The sequence below is a fragment of the Dicentrarchus labrax genome, unplaced genomic scaffold (assembly GCF_905237075.1).
Source record: "Dicentrarchus labrax unplaced genomic scaffold, dlabrax2021, whole genome shotgun sequence".
NCBI classification, from domain to species: Eukaryota; Metazoa; Chordata; class Actinopteri; family Moronidae; genus Dicentrarchus; species Dicentrarchus labrax.
Window position 1 is genome coordinate 21,686,136 of NW_026136723.1, and position 19,167 is coordinate 21,705,302.

At 41.0% G+C, this 19,167-nt stretch overlaps 1 protein-coding gene across 3 annotated transcripts in view; it reads left to right on the forward strand.

The window, feature by feature from the left end:
- The window catches only part of ext1c (exostoses (multiple) 1c), a 75,908-nt gene that overhangs the window by 48,979 nt on the left and 7,762 nt on the right, over window positions 1-19,167 (forward strand). For all 3 annotated transcript variants that reach the window (XM_051391287.1, XM_051391289.1, XM_051391288.1), the window contains exons 3-4: window positions 13,409-13,502; window positions 16,622-16,729. In XM_051391287.1, the coding sequence (XP_051247247.1) occupies window positions 13,409-13,502; window positions 16,622-16,729 (202 nt within the window). The remainder of the gene's footprint in view (window positions 1-13,408; window positions 13,503-16,621; window positions 16,730-19,167) is intronic.

The window sequence follows — 19,167 nt, forward strand, 5'->3', positions numbered from 1 at the left end:
ATGACAGTGTGTCTGACACCGTGTTCTCAAAAGCAGCCCTATTGTCACTGATGTCTATTGTTGTCTGTTTGGCCCAAAGGTGATCCAGCAGTGACAGTGGTGCAGCTGATGGGATTTGTCTGCCTGTGTGTGTGTGTGTGTGTGTGTGTGTGTGTGTGTATGTGTTCTGTTGTTAATAGACTACCCGGTGAGCTGCCAGTTGGCTTGTCTCATCACGAAGACCCAAATCTGGCAATTCTCAGTCAGGCAGGATATAAGCAAAACATTTGTTGGCACTTTCCTGTGGTTAAACAATTAAAGGCAGACAATGACACATGAACAAACTCTTGCTTGTCTTGCTTTCGCTCGTACATTTACATGTTCAGGCTCACAAATGCGCTGTTTGCGACCATCCGTGCAAGTTCCCAACGCATTATGTTTTCAGCATGCAGCAAAGAAATCACGAGGGGGGAAGAACTGTCATTGATGTGTAAATTCACCATAAATAATTCCTCTCTCGTCTCACCCAAAAGACCATCTTGACGCGTGCTTGCTTCTGCTGCTTTCAGCTTACGCCTATCTTTCATTCCCTCCCTCCTGTATCCATCTCTCCCAACATCATTACTTATGAAGCACCGTAATGAAAGACTCTCATTTTCAGTGTTTTCTGGGAACCTCCGTCATCCGTCCTCACTCTGCGATGGGAATATTGGATAAAGTATCCAGCCGTAACGGAAAATGAAAGCAGGGTTGTGGCCTACGCACTTGCGCGGTGTGAAATACAGGAGAAGTGGAAGAGTCCTCGCCTTGCTGAGCTCTATATTTATAGGCAGAAAACCTGATTTCAGATCAGTCACGCTAGACTTGCAGCAGACACCTACTGCACGCCGGGGGAGGTGGGCAGACAGACAGTGAGCTTTCTCTAGTTCTTTCTTTCTTCTCTTGCAAAGACTGCATGCTGTGTTTCTTTTCAGTCTCTATGTACCTTTGCTTTTTCTCTTTGATACTGTGTGTCCTTATTTACCTCTTGCTCTATCGAGATTCCCCATCAAACACACGGAGTGTGCACTTTCTTCACACTGTAAAAAGTCTTATCAAGTCCTTTTGTCTACTATCTAATAGTCATATTTTCTTGAAACAAATCATTTGGCAGTGTGATGAGTCCATTTCAACCTGAACATTTTGTAGAATACAGAGTCTTTTTTTTTTTACTGTAGTGCAGCGATTTATGATACTGACGTTCAAATCTATAAAACAAGATTGCTTCGTGCCCAGCATTCTCAAGTGACTCATACAACGGCAAAAATAAGTGAGCAACAACTTATTTTGGGTTTTTTTACCACTCACATATGTCCATTAAAAAGCTACAGCCAGTAGCCTGTTAGCTTAGCTTTGCACAAATACTGGAAACAGCTAGCCTGGCTATGTAGGTACCAAAATCCACATATCAACACCTCTAAAGCCTATTAAATGACATGCTGTATCTTGTTTGTTTCATCCATGATATAGTGCTAAGCTAAGCTAACCGGCTGATGGCTGTGGCTTTGCATTTACTGTTCAAACAGTGGTATTAATTCTGTCTTCTAACTCTAGGAAAGAATGCAAATATTTCCAAAATTGTCTATTCCTTTAAAACTATATGCTTATCGGATAAATGTGCAATTATTTAAAAAAAAGACAAAGAATCTGTTGACATGCAGTGAAAGTGTGGCTTTTGGGGCTTTAAGGATCTGGGCTCTGAGGCATTGTTTTTTGCGGTGATATCATGCTGAGTCAGTTAAGGCTATTGTCTTGGCAAACAACTTGCCAAAATACAAGTTAGATTTTTCCCTCTTTTTCTCCCCTTTTCCTTTAATCCTGTACGGTCAGTCTAATCTTTACGTGTTCCACAGATACACTCCTTCAAATCAAACCGCTGTCCTTCGCTTGCATCTTTTCTCTGTCCTCCCTCAGTTCTCTCAGCTGCAGATGTCAAGATCCTTTTCCCATCTTTCTCCTCCTCGTCTCCGTCTTGTCATACGGAGGAGAGTGGGCCACTGACTCCATGGCCCTGTTCCTGTGCTGCTGTGCTTTTAGCCTAATGGACAGACAGCTGTGCTCCCATTTCTATATATAACTAACAACCCCACATGATGAAGTCTGTCACACCCTTTCTCTGGCCAATACATGTAGCTGACCAGTGTGTTAGTTGCCAAGGAAATGCTGCATGAGTGAGTGTCTGCTCACATGGGTTTGTAGTGGTAAATCCTAAATACTGAAAATGTAATCTGCAATCTTTTTGTACTCATTTTTTAGAAGCTTTTTTGCTAAAAACCTGCACTTTTTTTTGCTGCTTTTTATTTAATCGTTTTCAGCCAAACATAAAAAATGTTGTTTAATGTACAAATAAAGCTACATTAAATAGATTTAGAGAAAAGCACTTTGATAAGCCTCGCTGGAACTACTTAAAATACGGTATTTAATGTAGCTTTAATCTGCATAAAACCACAATTTTGTTATTAAATGGATGCAGGACACACAAAAAATATCCTTTTAAGTCTCTGAAATTCCAGCAGATTGTCCTCTTTAAAGGAAAAATGGCACAAATAGTTCTCCTGGCGGAAACATTTATGGTAGCCTTGAATTCAGACACATTTACAGGCCTTTAAAGTTAAGAAACACACAGTCTGAATCTTGTTATGGCACCTTCACTCCCCCCCCCATTTTGTGTAATGAAATGAACATAATTAAGGATACAAATCCTTTTATTTTTTTTATATTTACACGCTCTGTATACGTGTGTCTAGTGTTGCATTGAGGTATAAGTAACAGTGTTAAGGGATCAGCTGGTGGTGGGGTCGTATCCTTTCAGATTAGAGAGCTTAGTCCTCCCATCTCTGTGTAATTAACGAGAGATGAGGGAAGGAAACGGATAAAGACAAAGAGGCAAAGAGGAGAGTAAGTATGCATGGAGAGTGGTATTAAAAGAAGCCAGCGCACACACACAGGAACACACTCAGCAGAGGAAGGATTGTATGTAATGACAGGGTGCCTTGTGGTCAGTGTATTTGTGTACACGGTGAGCGTGTGTGCAGCAGAGCACTGAGTCCAGAACCAACAACAGATAGGATATAAAAGGGTTGGACTGGATATGTGGTTTGTCTAGCAGAGTTCAGGACCTCTATAATGTCAGCAGGGATAATAACTGGAGGTTGGCAGGAATGCAGCCGCTTGAAGCCTCAAATACTACAGACACAAAAATCTGCATGTATGATGAAGACACACATTTGGTTTCCAATCTTTTTGGACCCCTAAAAACAAAGCAAGAGATAAACTTTTGTTTAATATTGATAATAATATTTTGTGATATAACAAAGTAAAGTGATATGAGGTTCTTGTTAAAACAGAACTACTTTGGTATTGATAAGCATGAAGACCTGGTTGTTAAGTGTTATTTTGGCAAGAGAATAGCCTAAACTCTGGTCGCAGTTGTGCGTCAGGTGATTTTGGTGCTGTGTATGCTGTGAAGGGTGCAAATTAGTTTTCATTTCAAAGGTGAAAACGTGAGCTAATTTCAGTGTAAAAGACAGTTAACTGATTGACACTATAGTTCACACAGGTTGCAGCATTAACATAATCGTGTCTGCTTGCCTATTTTTTTTCATTGGTGGATTATTAGGGCACATTATAAAAAAGTCAGGATGTCATATTATAAAGCAGGTGATTATGGGAAAGTACATACAGATTAATTATTATAATTGAAGAGTTTAACTGTCACTCCTTGAGGGAACAGTCACTCAATACACTGTCACATGGGGAAAGCAATTGCATCCAAATGCAAAGAATGAAACAAAAATCACTTCTTTTTAGCCCAGCACTCGAGCCCTCAACAGTAATGACTCTTGGTAACTGAGGAAGACAAAGCTGCGTGGCAGAAAATCCATTAGCGAGTCTGCTGCTAGATAGCAAAGAGACACAGAGGAATGGTGGCTTTTGATATGGCCAGGCCGACTACACTGGAGGCATCAGAATTAACTGCCTTGTCTTTTTTTTCCTCTGCGAGCGTCTGAGAAGGCTGGCAGAAGTTATCCCCCATGTCTGAACCCCGGGTGGATGACTAATATCTGAAACACTCCCGTGGAGTTGAGGTGTGTGTGGGTGTGTGTTTGGGTCAGGGCATGACTGTAAGCGCGAAGGACAGAGGGTGGAAGGGGGTTAAGATTTTTTTGGACCAGGATTCTGGTATCCTGGTCTAATCTCAAAATCTACACAGTAATGCCAGTAAGTTTCGGTCCCTGGACAAAAAATTGGATTTTGGACTGCGTCCGTTTATCCGCCTTAGAAAGTCTCCTTTTAGCTTCAAATATAAATGTATTGCAATGCACTGCAGATAAGCAGGGCTGTTTGAAAATGAAGAAACATTTGTGATATGAATAGTTGCTTTTTTTAAAATAAATTATTTATGGGTGGCATTTTATGCCTCTATAATAGAGTAGACAGTAGAGAGCTGAGAGGAAATTAGGGGAGAGAAAGTTTGGGAATAACATGTAACAAAGGTCTCAAAACAGGGATGTTGCAGTTATACTATGTGGTCGGTGGTTGCACCTTAAGGCCTGTAAAAACAGTTTTCTCCACAATATTAAATATGCATGAGTATACAAGCAATGGTAAACTCGGAGCACACAGAAAAACACAGTCCCTTTACTCTCAGCAAGTTGATTGAGATAATACATGTTAAGGGCCTTTCAACCTCTAATCAACCCGTCATAACCACAATCCGGAGTTGTAATAGATACAGTATATCTGTGTTGACATTTGGTTCACCTACACTGTAAAACCAGATAAGTTAATTTAGCTCAAAACATTGTTGAAACTGATTACATCAAAAACAATGTTAAGTGTAACAAACTCACTTTTGTACATTGAGAACCTTAATTAACAAGAAGCTTTAGTAATTTAAGTGACACTGACTTAATTTTGTAATCGTTGTTTGTACTGTGAAAACAAAAAACATAGTAAAAAGTACTTAATCAGGAATCTTTCGGTAACTTACAAAACCATGTTAGTGTCACTTAAGTAAGTAGTAATTACTATTAATCAACATTCACTGATTTTAGTGTTACATAAAATTTGAGTTACTTTACGCATTACAGTGTAAAGTAATGTTTAAGACTCAACCCTAATTAACTTTCAGACTTTGTAAGTTTCATTGATGGATGTTCTTATTTACTGCAGAATCATTAGTGACTGAATTTACTCATCGTGTAAATCTTACTTGAGTAATATTTACATTCCATCACTGAGAATCATAGTGAATAAATAACACAGGAAACACATTTCAAAAACAGTAGTGAATTCTTTATAACCACCCGAAGAGTGAGACACACCCAAACTCCACAGCAACGCACAAGACTGACATTTAGACTGACAGTTAGATTCCCATATCTGTTAATGTGTAAAGAGCTGGCAGAGCACCAAGGAGGTCGTGGTGGGGTGGATAGTGTTCAGAGTTATACCATTTCAGTTCCACTGCAGACAATAAATCTCAAAAGTCTTACTGTAGTCACTTGTGTTTTCTTCTTCTGACTTCTTTCAAGTCTTTCCTGGAACTGTAAGCAGAATAGCTGCTTGTTTCTTTCTAAATATAAACTCCATTTACCAGTTTAGCACTGGAATTCAATTCAAAATGTGTGTAACTGTTGAATATTTCAGAATTTCCCACTGTCTCCTGCGAACACCACTGCAGCTCTTCTAAGTTTACTTTCAATCCGTTTTCTCCCTCCCTTAGATGTTAGGATTTTTTAAGTTTTTGTTACACTATGTTACCATCAAGATGCTGAAAGATGAGGAAACGGAGCGAAAGAGAGTGATTGAGATGGCTTATCTGTCCATCTGCTATTCAAACAGTGAATGAGGCTGGGAGGTAACTGTGTGTGTGTGTGTGTGTGTGTGTGTGTGTGTGTGTGTGTGACAGTTCCTTGCATGTACGTGCAACAGCTGCAGGAAAGGATTTAACATCTGGACCCACCTTCTCTTTCTCTTGTTGGCTTCTCGCTCACACACACACAACCACATGCAAACACCAGACCTGTTTTTTCCTGGAGATTAGTGAAATGAGAGTAAAGATGAAGGGATGATGAGGATGAGAAAAAGTGAAGATTATGGCCACTGTTGCTCCTATGAGACATCGCAGAGATATCCCCCCCCCTTCCCCATAAGGATGAGCGCAAGCACTCATCTCTCCCTCGCTCTTTCGGTTCCTGTCTCTCTATGTTTAATGTAAGTGGATACTAGAAGACCTCATTCCTCTGCACACTGAAACCTGAACTGTCTATTTAGCCCCCTGCCTTTCACTCTGTCTCCCTTTTCTACTTCTCTTTTTCTCCTTGCCCTTCCCATACCCTCTAATCTTTACAATTTTGTGTTCACATTTTTCACTCGTGCTTTTCTTACAATGTAATACAGCGATTGTATGTTTCAGTTTGACCCCTCTGCTCCTGCCTCAGTGTGATGGCATGTTGAGTGTGGGTTGTAGCCCAGCGCCTGACCCACTGCCTGCAGACATGAGCTGTAGTTTTGTGTCTTTCTCTCCTCCACCCCTCCCTTCCTCCTCAGTCCCAGAGGCTACAGCAGCTGGGTACACATATATTTCTCTCCCTCTAGTGTCTCTGTTATCCCTTTTTCTGTCCTGTTCCTCCCTCCATCTTTCACCCTCTCATCCTCTTCTGCTCCCAAATTATCTCTTTGTTCTACATTCAACTCTCTCTGTGTAACACATCCCAACACAGGCAGCTGCAGTCATATGGGCAGTTCGTATACATTACAGGTATTTTATTTTGTAGCAAAGAAGAAACATTAGGCCATATTATGGACATAATGTTGCATACAGTAGATATACAGCATAATCTTACTAACTCATTGTAAGTTGCTCTGGATAATAGCACCAGCCAAATAGACTACTAGTAATGTAAAAATGAAAAAAGCCAATGTTACTAACTAAAAAGTGCTTTAGGTATATAAAAAAAACCACAATACAAGTGCAGAATAGTTGAGCTGAGCATCCCATAATATGAAACATCAAGTTGCATTTTTAAAAAGGTGGGACAGCGAAGAAGGAGAGCAGCAGAGTTCCGGATATGCTATAGATTTTTTAAGGCTGTAGGAGAATATATATACTATGTAGTCGAGTCAGGAAGCGATGAAGGCATGGATGTGTCTCAGCAGCAGAGGAGGACAGGGATGAGTGGAGACAGGCTATATTTTTCCAGCAGAAAAAAAGGGGCTGTTTTTGTGATGCGATATGCACAGTGTTCGAATCAGAGATTTCTTTCTTCCCACCTGATTTGTTTTTGGCAATTGAGAGAAAAAACCAGCAACAAGTAAAAATAATGTTGTGGGTTCAGCCACCACAAAATGTCAGCCTCTTATTTTGTTTGTGTTATTCTTAATTTGTGCATTTTAAAAGGTGGAAAACGAAACAGTATTACGGTCCAGTAAACGATACACTGCGATTGTACAGTGGCAGTGATGTGGTTGAAGCTTATTGCTTTGGCCATAATTGTGTATAGATGTGTGTGTGTGTGTGTGTGTGTGTGTGTGTGTGTGTGTGTGTGTGTGTGTGTGTGTGTGTGTGTGTGTGTGCGTGTTGACATTACCAAGACAGTCACTTCTGTCACTCAGGTCTTGTTGTGCTCGATGAGGTGTACATGAGAATGAAAAGTATTGACAGTGTTCTGTTAGCACTGTGGCGGCTAATCCATAACCTTGGTCTACCACACACTTGTGTTCACGCACAGGGACAAACATGCATAGACACAGATACCGAGGCACACACACACTCTTCTGACACCTGACCTTTACAGGAAGCAGAGTGGAGATCAACTGACCAGAAGCTGCTGTCAATCAAGGAGCATCCACCCTCCCTCCTCCCTCCTGCTTCCCTCCATCCCTCGCCTCTCCGCTTTCACTCAGTCAATATTCATTAAATAGTCAGTGTTTAGTGCACGTGGGGTATGAGTGCGCATGAGGGGGTGAGGCAGAAAGGAAACGGGGGGGAAAGGCTAAGCGTGGAAAAGTTTTGTTTATTGCTGAAATAAATAAAACTCACACATACGGACAAAATGGAGGGGGAGAGGAAATGTGAGGGAGAATCAAGTCGGAGAGAGAGTGAAGCGAAGGTATATGAGTGAGAGAAAGGGATAGGGAGATGATAGGGTTGAGGAGAAGCAGATTTGTTTATTTATTTATCAGACAACACCAAACGCACACACACACACACACACACACACAAACGCACACACACACGCACACACACACACACACATAAACACACACACGCAGTCGGCGACTCAGAATGGTGCCATCTTAGTAAACACAGCTTTGATGATAGTGGTGTCACACTGAGCCCAATGCCTTGACATGAAGAGAGAGAGCCCGCTGAGGTGTGTGTAGGTGTGTGTGTGTGTGTGTGTGTGTATGTGTGTGTGACACATCGGTGAGTATGAGAGAGACTCTGTGGCCTGTGTCTCTATTTCTGTCTCTCTACGAGACTGTGGCTATCTGAGACAAAAATACGAAAAAGGATAGCAATATGAAGACATCAAGCCTAAATCTTGTGTGTGTGTGTGTGTGTGTGTGTGTGTGTGTGTGTGTGTGTGTGTGTGTGTCTCCTGACTACACAATCAACTTCTCTTATCCTTCTATGTAGATTGGCTCCATATTGGATGTTTAATATTTAATATTTATCTGTCCTCCCAGGGGACCAGGGGATTAGAAAAAGGTAGGAGGAAGCAATGTGTGCATAGACACAAACACACACACACACACAGAGAGAGAGAGAGAGAGAGAGAGAGAGAGAGAGAGAGAGAGAGAGAGCAAGTGTATACACAATCAGAATCTTTCATCAAAAAACACAAACACTCAATGTGCAATCAAAGTGCATACAAATGAGATGAAAATTTATTCAGACACGTAGCGTCAAAAACATTAAGTACACACCATGTTTGTGCAGACTGTACACACACCCACACCTCATTAGTGCTCAAACAATTAGTCGATTAATTGAATAACTGATTGATTATCAACTATGTTCTTAGCAAAGAATGTGCCAAATATATGCTGGTTCCAGCTTCTTAAACCTGCATTAACGAAGCAGCAGAAACAAGCTGTAAACACAGCAACATATTTGATATGGCAAACTTGTTTGCAAACAGTTGCTTATTTACACCTCCAGCACACACAGAGCAACATTAGTATTCACATGGTCATGTTTGAGTCAGCTCCTGATGAAGTGTAAGTCCAATATTCACTCTCACTTTTAGGTCAGTTTTTGGTCTCCACCAACTCCCGACAGAAATATAGGCCACTTAATGAGTCCCCTAACTTTGTCTATCTGCTGTTTGGTGCTGGGCAGGTAGTGTACAGTTGGGGGTTTTAGAGCTTGAAAATAGCTACCTGCTGTGTCTGGAAACAGTGCTGATGAGAGTGAGCATTGTGAAATCAAAAGTTCCTTATAGGTTTATCACTGAGAACGACCCCCTTTGCACACACATAATCCATTGTTAGTATTACAGTGTTGATTCAAAGCAGCATTAAATGTAAGAATTTCAATATCATTTGTTCATATCATCAGTTTTAGACATTGCATTTTCACAATTTTCTGTCATTTTATAATTAAAAAGAATATATGGATGAATCAATAGTGAAAAAAATTGTTAGTTGCACAATATACAGTATATTGCATTCTTAGCTCTATGCTTACACCATAAATCCACTGTTTTCATTAACATATGCACTTTGACACAGCAATCTACAGTATACTAACTGTATCTCTATTTTGTAATCTGATCTAATGTAATACACACAGCAGATCTGAACACATTCACAATGAGGGCTATCAGATAAGAATCATGTGCAAACTGCCATCCAGTGCATACAGAATTCATTCAAAGCCCTGTTTTATTATAGTGTAAGTGCAGGTCCATGCGTGTACATTACAGTACACATACTGTATGCATGCTTTCCCACATTAACATGCAGGGCGTCTAGTGGAGTACATTCCTTGCCACACACAATATGAAATGACATGCATGCAATCACATATACATGAATACACAGTGAGTCATTGTTATCTAGCTGGGTTTACTTACCAGCCAACCCCCCAATCACAGACACACTGACTCAGTTACTCGCTCATGCGAATGCTCAGTTTTTTCGTGGCTGCATGATAAGCAAAAAAGGTATTTAAAAGCAAATTATGTGTCAACCATTTCTGAATTTGTAGATTATGCAGAGGTAGCTATACCTTTAATATCTATGATTGTAAAACTCTCGACGATTACTCCCCTTGCAGATTATTTGGCGAATACCTTGTCGATTATTCAATTAATCGTCTGGTCTAATGTAAAAAAAAGTTCACAAAAATATAAATGGCAGAGGACAGCAAGAAACACACAGCCATACTGAAATGAAAGATGCTGACACAAAGGACATACAAGAAGAAAAGAAGGAGAGAGGGGAGGGTGAAGAAGAGACGCAGCATGCCAGGTCGTTTGTTGTTGGAAACAAAGTGCTCTTAAATGATTTACTTCTTCCCTGCATGTAAGTACAGTCCCTCATTAAAGAACAGCAGCCAGCAGACTTGCCTACTAGACTGCTGGATCGCAGACAGACCAAATCGTGCACAGACACACACACACACACACACGACTTCATGCACAAGCTGACTCCCAGTTATGCATTGTCAAACACACACACAGATGCATATGCACAAACACACACACAAACAGCAGGAACAGAGAGAGAAGTGGGTCAGACTAACCAGATCAGCCTCACTACATTTGCAGCATACATGGGGTCCCACTGTCTTGCATTAGATACTATACATACAGTCACGCACACACCACTTGCACACACACATAACCAGAGAAAATATGAATGTATTCTCCCACAAACATGCCCAAAAACAATGTATTTACTCCAGTAGAAGTAAACATATTTACTTTTGAGTGCAGCGCACACTCTGAGTTCCACATGTATTTACTCCCTTTGCTCAAACACATGAATACACAGAGGAGTTGCACATCGTTACAGATGCAATCTACAAATTCATTAACTCATAGCATAGCTAAATGAATGTGTTTACCTAAATCCCAAGCTCAGAACAAGATTTGGACCCTAAATCCCTCAGAAATACGTCGTGCAAATCTCTTTAACCGCCGTGACTGATATTTTCGCTTGGAGATTGATTTCAAATGTACATCAGCGCTCCAACACTGGAGATTTATATTGCTGCAGATGCACACAGATCCATCACATGCCCACACACACGTATATGATGGCAAAGCTCTATCAACAGGTGGAGTATCAGAGCCGAACCGTTGCAAACGCCAAACAAGACTGCCTTTCAGTAAACTGATGCCAGTGTTTGTGTACGTATGTGTGTTTCGAAACATTCATATTGAATACACACTCACACAAGGACATCCATTCAGATCTTGATGTCCGGGGCTGAGTGTAGCAGTGTTAAATGACGCCAACATCAGCAATGAAATCCCAATTTTCCCATCCAGAGAGCAAGAGAGGCCTGCGTCTTGTCACTCATGGAGAGTTAAATAAATGACTCAGCAAGCGAGAAGATTAATGGCAGGCATATTTTACACTGATGTTCCTCCTGCAAATAAACAAGCAGAAAGTGAGGGAGGGCGGAGGAGGAAGGAGAGGAGAGAGCAGGAGAAGGGAGGAGGAGGAGGTGTAGCGGGGTGATGAGATGAGGAGTGAGAGGAAAGTCTCCCATAAGAGCCTGTTTGTTTCCCCATCTGTTTACTGTTTCACTGTGCAGTTCTTAACCATGAGGCCGTTACACCACTCCGTCCGTTGCTGTTCCACTTAGCGGATGAAGGCGAGCATTGATGCAGAGGTTTCCATGTGGCTTCTTTTTCATAGCGCGAGTGTGAAATAGGAGCATGAAGTGGTGGTGCTCACCCGGGTGACGCATGGCAGCAGCCAGTGGGAGTATCGCGCTTAAAATTTCTTACTTTGGCACGAGTTCAGGGCCTCTTGTCTACAACACAAATCAATAGAGAACAGAGATTAGGGCATATTTACTTATGAGCTCAGTGATGGATATATTTTCCAACATACAGTAGCTATCTGTCGTGGTGCCAACATTTCTGCACGGGGGGGGGTACTCAGAAGATTTATTACTGCACATAATCTGAGCCATTATGACTAAACATCAGAAAGGAAAAGCCACAAAAATCCTGGTTTATATTATGTGTGACAGATGTTAAATATCATATATCAAAAGAAGTGTGTGTGTGTCGCCACACTGGCAGGCAATTTATTAGATTTGATTGCTATCATTGCTATATTTCAGAAGTTAGTGGTTGGTGCTTTTCTGTTGGCATCTTTCACAGATCAATATATTGCTTATCAGATTTTCTTTTTCTCTTTTGATCACTTTGCAGTTTACAAAATGTCATTTATGTGTGCTATTCTACGTGTGTCAGTTTTTAAATATTTTAAATGTGCATTGTTTGTTATTGAACCTTGTAAAAGGAAAATTCCTGTCGCTTTATGATAGATAATAAAGTTTTACTAGCTTATCTGAACATCCATCTGTGCATTAGCATATCAACACAAAATTCTCGTCTGACTTAATTCCTTATCTTACTGGTTTCAGACACACAGTGACTTTAAATCTTTGTTTTATTTTTAAGTCCAAATTCTCCCAGAAAACTTTTGTCTGTGTCTTTTTTTGGCCAACCAGAAGTTCACTCTTGAGAAGAATTTCAAATATCTTGGCATCTTTCTTAACTCAGAGAGAATATAAAAGAGCTGAATCGAAATCTATATTTTGGCAGTCAGATCAGGTCATATCTTACATTCTGTTTCTGATACATATTTTCATGTAGTTATATTTAAAAAGTCTAACTATCCTCCAATTTGGTCTCTTATGACCACAGAACTTATTGAACCAATTCTTAGACTCTCCAGTAGAGTTTGAAAGATTCATTTAAAACGTTCTCCCTGGAGGCATCCTTGAGTAGCGCTCTCAAAATCTGAAACTTTGACTCTCTATAACTACTCTATACAGCATAGGTATCCTTCCTCACTTTGCACTATCTTACCAAAACATGGGCGAATAACCAGAATGATCAGGAATTTAACCCCATACTTGTTTTTGGCTCAAGATCTTTTGTCTGTAAATATTCTAAAGTTTGGAATAAAATCCCTTGTCATATTAGAAAAACATATATATCTATATTTCCTTCTTCAGAATCAAAATGAATTTAATATTAACAGATCCTTACAACCAATATCTCATCATAGTATTAGCTTTTATAGATTTGTTGTATATATAAATGTTCTGCTGTTTTTCCTCCCTCAAAAATGTAAATACAATGAAATATATTGATTCATGTATTATAATTGTTCTTCTCTTTGCCAGGTTTGATTACCAGGAGCTCCTCCACAACTCCACCTTCTGTTTGGTGCCTCGAGGTCGACGCCTGGGCTCCTTTCGCTTTCTAGAGTCGCTACAGGTAAATCTATATTATTTATATGCGCAATACAGCATCAACAACATTCATTATTCGAGTCTTGTTTGCCATGTGATCTTGATATGACAAGAGATAGTTTCTGTAACTGAACCCCACCCAAAGGTTTGAAGTGGGTGGGGCAAAATGGACATCAAAGTGTTGTTCTTTATTTAGTCATGAATAGTTGAATCCAAGTTGTAGGCAGAGGTAACCACATTGTAATTCCCTGTGAAACACAAAATGTGTTCTGGAGACCCTGTAGAACTGTTTATTTTTATGTTTTGTATAAATCTATCCCAGTTTTAACAGTTTTTTTTTTTAATGTGACAGTATTAGCTGTTAGACCAGTAAACTTCGACTTTGGAAAAACCAAAAGTAAAAGCCTCTGCCCCATGAAATAAATTTGACTCTCATAAATCTCATGTTTTGATCACATTCTGAGCGACATGCTGACAAAGGACCGACCTGGGACCTCAATAGACCGAGCAGATCTGCTTACACATCACCGCCATTCCACTTGCTGGCTTGGTACTACGTTTCCAGGCCAAAATTCCACTTTTATAGTCTATATTTAACGTTAGCAAGCAAAGTTCAAGATGTGAAAAAAAGCTTTACAGGGCTTTTAGTTGCATGAGCCTGATTTGCCCATAACATAATCTACAAGTAATGATGATTTATATTCTTTGTAAAACGCTGCTGTGGCTCTCCAGTGTCTCTGAGGCCCACATAAACAAACTGAAATGCTAAAAAAAAAGGCTACGCACTACATGCCAACATAACACAGCAATCATCAGAACCTTAGCAGCAGCATTTCCCTCTGCACAACACAGAATGACCAAATTACACTTTTACAGGAAGCAGCTCTGATTCAATAAGATCCAACTTATATACAGTTTAGTCAACAAGGAAGTGCACAGGAAGCTGAATGTTTATGTTTCAGAGCCGTGGTTTATGTAGTCTTTTGGTTATTGACACCTTAATGGTCACATCTGCAAGTGTTTTCCCCAGACCATTGTGTTGTGTTGAGTGCAGATCTAGCCATAAAGGCTTTATTTGCTATTTGCTAGGCCTTTTAAACCCAAATGGGTCCATTAAAACATGCGGACGCACACACTTATACAAACACGGGTATCGCTCATTTAAGTCCATCAGTGAAATGTGCACAGTACACAAACAATGAAGAAACCACAAGCAGTGGAGTGAGAGAACAGTTTAAACCAGTCGGTCTCCTGTAAGCTCTCTCTCTGCCACCCAAGTCGACAGTCTCACACCAGTGCAGGAAGCAGTAGTGGCTGTTTTTAGATCTGCCAAACACTGAACTCTCTGGCTGCTACAATGTTCCCTGGCCGCGATGCTCTCCGGGGCTGTGTGTGTGTGTGTGTGTGTGTTTTTTTTGTGTGTGTGTGTGTGTGTGTGTGTGTGTGTGTGTGTGTGTGTGTGTGTGTGTGTGTGTGTGTGTGCATGAATGGTCCGGAAGCATCCATAGGAATGGCAGCCTGCCCCACCGCTGATGTCTGCTGAATGGACAAATCCAGACACAACCATCCACTTGGCTTGGCAGCAGTCATGGTCCCCTTCTCCTCCTGTCTTCCTTCTTTGTCCTCTCTTTCTCTCTCTCTCTCTCTCCCTCTCTCTCTTAGTCTTGTCTTCCTCTCTCTTTTTCCATTCAGGGCACTTTTCAGGATTTTTCTGTTGTTTTTTTTTTTTTTTTTTGGTGCCAGCCAAGCCCACAAAAGAACTGGCAATTACCAGTGTGGTAGGAAACTTACTGCCAGCTTTCCAATATACACACAGACACACATTTGCACACTTCCCCACATACACATTTACTCAAAGCCTTCCCCGTCTTCATCTCCCAATGCAAACAAACCAAAAACAACTACACAGCACATAGGCTTTCATATTACCCTACCTCCAGGCAGGGAGTGCTTGAAATGTTTGAAACTCACCCTCAGAGGGAGGGGGGAAAACTCAGGCAAGCCTCAGGCTGCGTTTCAAATTTAGAGGCCATGGATTATCACTCTGGGGGTCTTTGTGTGACCTTGCTGTGACCTGGGGATGATTCTGACACATACACACACATACAAGTCATCCTATTTGCTGGAGTGTCCTTCAGCAGGTCTATTCTCAGATGAAATTCAGGAAAATTGGATGCCCCGGTGGGCCGGAGAGAGCGTTTGATCTCCACCACTTTCGGCTGCTGCTGCTGTTCTCTGGTGGTATAATTAGAAAAAAGTGGAAAAAAAATAAAACCCAGACCGATCAACACTCCAGACCACAGTGGGTAGAAAGAGGAAGAGAGCAGGACTGGATGAGAGAGAGAGAGAGAGAGAGAGAGAGAGAGAGAGAGAGAGAGAGAGAGAGAGAGAGAGAGAGAGAGAGAGCGGGAAGGGGGGAGACCAAAGGAGGGTTCAGAAAGCAAAAAAAAGTGGAACAACATCAAAAACCTGTCAGTGAACGAGGAGATAAGGCAACATCAAAAATCCACTTCAATAAAGCATGATGCCTCTATGTATCAACCGGTTCCTTCTTATTCTCCTCCCATCCCCTCATTCCTCTCTTTTTTCCCCTCAGTTTTCCTCCTTCCCTGCATATGTCCCCTCAGTGGTTGTACCTAATTAGTACACAAAGAGTCAGCGCTGTCAGCCACATCTGTGTATGAGTGACAGTCTTTAACAAACCTCCAGGGCTTCCTGGGAAATGAGAGATTGGAGTTGTTACTCATTCCAGCCACCCTATAGGGGTCTTACACACACACACTCAGCTGCACATACATTTACACACAAGAGCATTGATCATATTATCTGCTCAGCCTGGGATATCACAGTGCCAAGCAGCTGGGACTGAACTCATACAGATTGTATTATATTAATGCAGCTGCAGTATGTCATGTTATGTTGTTTACTGCCAAAGAGGAGCCGGCAGCAAGGAAGGAAGCCAGTCAAACTGCAGCTGATCACAGATAAAGTCATATATATGGAATTTTCTGTGTGCTCTACATGCTATCAGTTGGTTTATCAGTGTCACTGCCTCTCTAAAACTCTTTAAATTCTTGTGTGTGTGTGTGTGTGTGTGTGTGTGTGTGTGTGTGTGTGTGTGTGTGTGTGTGTGTGTGTGTCTAGGCGGCTTGTATTCCAGTCCTGCTGAGTAACGGTTGGGAGCTGCCGTTCTCTGATGTCATACAGTGGAACCAGGCAGTCATTGAGGGAGATGAGAGATTACTACTACAGGTAACACACAGCGGCATTTTCTCACACTCATTCACAGGTGCACACTTAAACAGACACACAACTAGGACACCCTGATGGCTGGATTTTCCCTTTAGTGTGTCCAGGGCCTCAGCATGCCACTGGACCATTACTGTACTTTCAAAAATAAAAATAAAAACATTTGGGAAAAGTGCTATCACCAGCAGGTGGTACAAATCCAACAGAACAGAACAGCCACAATGAAACACATTTTTATTGGTGTATTTAAAAGAAGAAGTGGTTTATTGGTTGTTGTGGGCCATCTGAACAGCAGGTTTCTGTACAGTTCTACACAGTTACAGTTTTTTGGACAAAACGTGTTAAAATATTTATTATGGAAGGATGAGCAATTTTCAATCAAGTTTTATGTTGGCACATAACCCAAAAGTTGTTGTGCTTCAGTTGTGTTATAAATTAGGTCATCTTGTGTTGAGCAAACCTCGGAAGATGCTTCCAGTAATAAAAATAAATGGACAGAAAATGCAAATGAGTTGCTGACGCTGCACCACATTAATTAAAGTAAATTCGAAGAATCAATAAATAATGAAACAAGACACAAAGGCCTGTCTACAGAGGAGGTCTCTCAGCCTTGTGCTCATCCGTATCACGCGCATCTGACAGAACAGATACGCTTCTATTTTCAACCAATACAGTGTACAGTTGTCTACACATAACGGCTCATATTTCACTCGCCGTGACCTGAGGCATAGGTTTGAGCTTCAAGTCTACTTTCCTTTGTTTTATGCATGTAGGAAGAAGAAGATTTACTGTATTATTCCCCAATAGACCTTTTTCACAGCAGCCATTTTGACATGAAATAGTAGGGTAAACACAGGTGTTACAAATGATACTAATTAAGATTCTGTTTATTCAGGTCAAACTGAGTCAGGGTGCTGCTGTTGCGAATGTTGGCTCACTGGAAAGACTCTAAATGGAACAGAGCCTTATTTAGTATCATTGGTATCACCTGTGTTTACCCTACTATTTCATGTCAAAATGGCTGCTGTGAAAAAGGTCCATGGGGAAATTCTCTTTTCTCTAGATGTTTTTTACACACTTTCCCTGAACTACAATCGCCTACACACAGGGCTGAAGGACCTGCAATAAATGCCTTTACATATTGTAAATTGTAAAAAGCAAAATAATGATCCCTCTTAATGGGGTAATTTCACAAATAATCAAGGTCAGTATTTTCCTCCTATAGCATATAGAGGCTTTACGTTGGGTTAAATGTAGGCATAGTGAGTGGAAGACGTTGACCATGCACGGCTACAAAGCAGCTATAGAGAGTGAAACGTTCTATTCCAGATGTAAGAAAACTTCATTCAAAATCCCACTGACCTTTGCAACTACACTAACAACTAGAACTACACCTTTGAAACTAGCTTCTCTCAACAGTATACTGTGTGCTTGCTACAGATGTTAAGATGAGTAAGGTCGTTTTTTTCTTTGAAATGTTACATTTTGGCAGAAGAGGTAAATCCATGAGCGGGATGAGGGGCTGAGGTTAGTTCAGATGTGTATAATAATAACAGGGCAGAGAGGAGCAAAACATTGCAAACGTTTTCAGGCCAAGATTGCAACTAGAACGTTGAAAAATGACTTTACTGGAACGCATTGGTGAGTTTTGTGGATATAATGGATAAGTGCTTTAGAGCATGCCGATTTGTCTCAGAATATGGAAAGTAAACCCCAGAAAAACACTTTGGTCTTTTAGAAAGACAGATGAAAGCAATGCAGAATGAGAGATTTCACTGAGTTACAGAAACTAGCAGTACAGAGGCTAGTCCGGACGTGATGGCAGGACTGCGGCTCTTTATTACTTGTATCAAACGGTGCAGTTACAGGTTGGGGCCCTTTGAGATTAAACACCCACAGAGGCCTTAATCCAGCTTCAGTTCAAAAGCGCTCGCTCATCCTCTGTGTCTCTTCTTGCACATACACACGCACACATCCACACAAATAAACACAATGAGAAAGCCGGATCACTCTCAGCTACAACCTTTATCTCTCTCCCTCACACGAATTACATCATGTCTCCTCTGCATTGATCCGCTTCGATCTCGACCAATAGAGGACACAAATTGGCATTCAGCTAATGAGCAGGAACAAGCCCCCCCAAAGAGCTCAGAGCGGAGACATTTTCAAATGATGGCAGAATTGGATTGTATCAGCTGACCTCATCAGTAGCATTCCTGCACACCTTGAAAACACTCGCATGGAAATACACATTAAATACACACGTACAAATATTCACACTGTCTATGATCTGAGGTTAAGGAGTGTTAGGCTTTGGAAGAATAGGCCGAGTGAGGACAGACACTTCAGACAACAGCGCTGCATTGAAGCTGTCTTTCAGATGGAAGAGAAAAGAAGAAAGAGAAAGGGAGAAAGAGAGAGCAAGGTGAAGTAATAAATAA